The 4,867-nt window shown below is 34.4% G+C and overlaps 1 protein-coding gene across 1 annotated transcript; it reads right to left on the bottom strand.

Moving 5' to 3' along the window:
• Positions 1-2,128: 2,128 nt before the first annotated feature.
• On the bottom strand, positions 2,129-4,597 carry LOC105772288 (pollen receptor-like kinase 4). The gene is made up of 3 exons (XM_012593587.2): positions 3,925-4,597; positions 3,135-3,779; positions 2,129-3,032 (listed from the first exon to the last, which is right to left on the bottom strand). Exons 1-3 carry the CDS (start codon positions 4,595-4,597, stop codon positions 2,365-2,367), a joined length of 1,986 nt encoding a protein of 661 aa, XP_012449041.1. The 3' UTR covers positions 2,129-2,364.
• Between the last annotated feature and the right edge of the window lie 270 nt (positions 4,598-4,867).

Here is a 4,867-nt window from a genome sequence, read left to right as displayed (position 1 = left end):
TGTTCTAAGCATTCACTGAACTTGTTAAGCTCACCCACTCCATTCAAACCATTGCATATTAGTAGCGTTCTGATGTAAGCGGTGTGGTTCCGAGAGGTGATTCCAAGAAACTCCTTTTCCGTTATTTTGTAGGTCTTATTGTTATTCGTTTTCGTTTTGGGAATAAGACAATGTGGTAGACTTTTATTGATATTTTCCTTGATGTTTTGGATGCTTCCATAGACTATTTGTTCCTAAGTTTATGAGATTAGTTTCGTATGATGGTGATTATTGCTTGGAGTTGCTTTCGATGTTTGAGACTATTATTACGGTTGTTTTGGTGTTTATTTGATGACAATATGTTAGCATGATGGATTGGTACATGTTGGAATGATTTATATGCTCAAGTATGTTGTATTTTTTTGATTTGTTGCAAAGGTATCAATATTCATGTTGTAAAAATAATACCTTTGTGATTTTGAAATGTACAGGGAGACAGTAATGTAATTTGGTATTGGTACCCTATCACAAGTATCGATACTCAGGGTAGAAATATCGATATTTTGGCAAAGGTACAGATAATTTTCGAGGTTTGGGTTTTTAAGCAAGAAATAGTAAGCAATTTTGGTACTGGTTTTCCAAATAGTATTGATACCACTTGAGAGAATTATCGATACCTCACCTTCATTATCGATACCTATGTGGTCAGTTTTGAGAATTTGTGCAATGGACCTCATGCATGTTTAAATATTATTACAAGATTATTTGATGTATGTTTAGCATGTAACAATGATGTTAAAGAGTATGATTGACTTAAAACCTATAAGAATACTAAAATGGTAGACGTTTCGGTTAAGATAAGCTTTTACTTGTTGTGTATAACATGAAATGATGGTGTGGCATCCTGATATTCGAGCTTGATGACTAGGCCAGGTATAAGGTGTTATAATTAACTTAATATTAGTTAATGGAAATGGATGGATGAAATCAACTCAGCTCATTAGCCATTATAAACACAATTAAATTGCACTATGGTCTTTGGTTAAATATCACTTTAAAGGCTTGCTGAAATTATTGATTATCCTCTCTAATTTACTCACCTTACAATTTGGTCCATGTACTATATTTAACAACTTATCTAATTAGTCACTTAGTATTTCTAATCCCTATTTTCATAACTGTCAAGTTAACTCTATGAATAAAATTTTTGGATTAATTTGATTCAATAAATTTGATCCTGTAATCACATTTTCCAATACCGACAAAAATCGGGTCCCTACACTTAAAATTATTGATGCGTGAAGATAAAAATAAACTTATGAGACCATGCCACTTTCTTTAAGGTTTTATTTTCTCCCACCTATAATTTTTTGTGAAAAAGAGTTATAAACAAATAAACCTTGAGAATATAATAAAACCCAATGACTATCAATATTTTGCAGTAACGAAAATAGTCCAATAAGCATTGAGTGGAGTATAGTAAGAATATCAAATTATATAAATAACTTTTGTAGTAATTCATTATATAATAATTTAGGAATATTAGAAGATGGAGGGACAACAAGAAGATCTTTGTTTTGAAATTTCATTACATCTTGCAATTGAAATTTGACTTCTATTTATTAGAGTCATTATGTCTCTACATCATTAATTAATTAAGTGGCATATCTTTTGAGAACTGGACAAAACTCACACAAGACATATACAAAGGATGTGAAAGAGACATACACATTGCTATTGCAGATAATGGGACTCAAATCCCATGCATTGCTATTGCAGGTGATGGGATTGAAATCCAGACCTTCAAGATTTGGAACCTCGTCCTTTGCCAATATTACCAAGAAATCTTTAGCCCAGTTAAAAGACTTTGATCAAAAGTGGTAATTCAATAAATTAGATCAACATTTTGTTATTTCTTCATTTTATTTTATTTTTATAAGAAAAACTCGAAGTTATCAATAGGATGCAAATCTTTATTATTGAAGCTAAGATTTCAACAGTAATCAATGGATTTTGTGCTTATTGACTATTTATGTATGGAAAACTGCTTCCTGACCGTGTGTAATTTTCTTCGTGACTTATGCATCCCATATATCTATTTTGCAAGTGATTTAAAAATTAAGAGACAAGGTAATTTACTAATATAAAATAGTAAAGATAAAATAGATAGTAACAAATATTTATTTCATTTCTTTTGGTTCTGAAGGATTTTCTATAAACTAAAGCCACATTAAGTTTTCACATCGAAATGTGAACCTCCATGTCTACTTTTTCAACCCATCAAAGCTAACAACTCTCACAGCCCATTATGTTTTTCAAACACAACATAATTGAGGGCATTCTCACATGTACGTACATCTAACTTGATTTGTAGACTAGTCCTGGTCAACGATTAAAGGAGGAAAAGGCCCCATCCCTCGCATTTCTGCTAGACATAATTGCATTTACTTCACCTATTGTTGAAGATAATTCATGCTCATCTCTATCTTTTATCTCTTCAATCTCTTGTACCACTTCCTTCAACTCTGGCCTTGCATCGGGATCATCTTCACAACAACTTAGCCCAATCTTCAGAAGACATATCATTTCTCCTTTGCTATTCTTAGTTCCTCGCATCTCCACGTCAAAAATTTCACTGGTTCTTTTGTCCTTAGCTATCTCATTCACCCATGTAGCTAAATTTGTGTTTCTATCGTAACTTGATGTTAGATAGTTCTCTGGGATCTTACCTGTTAAGATCTCTAGGATCAGTATTCCTAGGCACCACACATCTGTCTTCCTACTGATACGACCATTTATAGCATGTTCTGGTGATCTATAAGCAGTCATGTACATGTGAGCTTGTTCTTGATTGATCACCGGTCTTAAAGCATAATCACACAACAAAGGTTCAAAATTGTCGTTTAGAAGCACATTGGATGATTTCAAATGACCATGAGGCACAACTAGGCTTGGAAGTTCGTTGTAAAGATATGTTAAACCTCTGCCCACGCCCTTTATGATCTTCAATCGACTTCGCCAATCAAGACTGGGTTTATCAACCGAATGGTTGCCTACAGGAAACAGTTGTTAATCATTCCGCTCAGTAACTGCAACCTAGAAGTATACAAATACTCAAAATCATAGGCATGATTATATGGTTACTAAAAACTTACCATGAAGATGACTGGCCAAGCTACCATCCTCCATGAAATTGCAAACCAACAATTTTTCTTCTTTCCTATAGTAATAAGCCTCAACTGGTAACAAGTTTTCATGGTCCAATCTTCCTAATCTTCTCATGTGCTCATGAAATTCTTCTCTCCCCACATTGTTCATCTGTTTATATCTCTTCACCACTAAAGCTTCACCATTCATTATGACTGCCTTGTATGAAGCTCCAAGATTCCCACTTCCAAGAACCTCTGCTGATGCTCTTAACAGATCATGCAAATCAAACCTATCGATTTCACCTTTCAAGAATATTAATTTTCCGTAGTCAGACCTCTTCATCATGCCTCCGCTGTCTGAAATCTTTTTTTCTTGGTCATTGGAATTAGGTGGCAACATGCTGGAGTCATCATCTGTTGCATTTAATAGTCCAGGATTTTGTTTCCTCTTGGACAAAACGAAAATCACTGTTGCTATGATTGCCAATAGTAATAATATAGATATCACGATCAATGCAATTTGCAGTGCAGATATTGTCTTTTTATATATGAGCGGAGGTTGGGGGCTAGCTGAAGGAACTGCTGATGGGCTAGGTGGAGGACTAATCAGGCTGCATTTTTCGAGTGGTGGCCCACACAAATTTTTATTGCCTGCATAATAACAACGTAAAAGAATCTATATATGAAAAAAGATGTATGTTTTGCAGATGAAAAATGATGATAGTATGGTTGCATAAATATTAAAATATTGACTACAATTACAATTAATTAGCAAAAAGATGAAAACAACATCTACCTGAAAACATGCTTGCACTCATGTTGCTTAAACTTGCAGGGATAGGACCTTCTAATTCATTGTTAGCAAAGTTCACCACCTTCACATTTTGCTTAAAATCTGGTATTCGACCGACAAATTGATTCCCCTCCATTTTTAGAACTAAAAGCCTAGGCAATGTTGCAAGCGATGATGGAATTTTACCCGTAAAAGCATTGTTTGCCAAAAACAAGTTCTTCAAGGATCTCATACCTTCGAATGCATTATCAGGAATATCGCCGGTAAAACGATTATTTGACAAATACAAAGCTTTCAACTCACCTAATTTCTTAATTTCAGGAATTTTACCTTCAAAATTATTGTTCATCAGGCTTATAATGCGCAATGTCGGCATTGCATCAAGAATTTCAATGTTCACTAACCCTCCTAGGCCCATGCTTTCAAGCTGCAAACCCCATATCTTATTTTTAAGGCAAAGCACACCAATCCAGTTTGCTATATCCCCGTTGCATGGACTAATAGAAGCATTCCAATTTCTAAGAGATGAAGGGTTTGATAATGAATCCTTAAACGTTAAAAGGTTCTCAATATCTGTATCACCCAATGAGACGAAGGCCAGTTGTAACAAAGACAAAAGCACAAGAAGTAAAGATGGGTTTGGTGTGCGCACAAGCCTAGCTATGTGCGTGCCCATTACCTTCGATACAACATCAAAATGGTGGCTAAACAATCTATAGAGGGAGAGGGCTTAACATCAATGAGTTTAGATTTTATTGTTGCTTTGGATTTGGTTTTGTTTCTTTGTTGGAAGCAGAAGATCAAAAGCGTTGGAAGTCGCTACGAAGTTACGTTTGTTGATGTAAAATGCTAAAAATAAAATATAAGAAATTGGAGAATTGTTTTTTTTACTTACACATAACTAATGAAAATAGAGGATTAAAAGTTGGTGATTTCGAGTAAACAA

The sequence above is a fragment of the Gossypium raimondii genome, chromosome 6, assembly GCF_025698545.1.
Source record: "Gossypium raimondii isolate GPD5lz chromosome 6, ASM2569854v1, whole genome shotgun sequence".
In the NCBI taxonomy this organism is placed as follows: domain Eukaryota; kingdom Viridiplantae; phylum Streptophyta; class Magnoliopsida; order Malvales; family Malvaceae; genus Gossypium; species Gossypium raimondii.
This window is presented reverse-complemented; position numbering and strand designations above follow the sequence as displayed.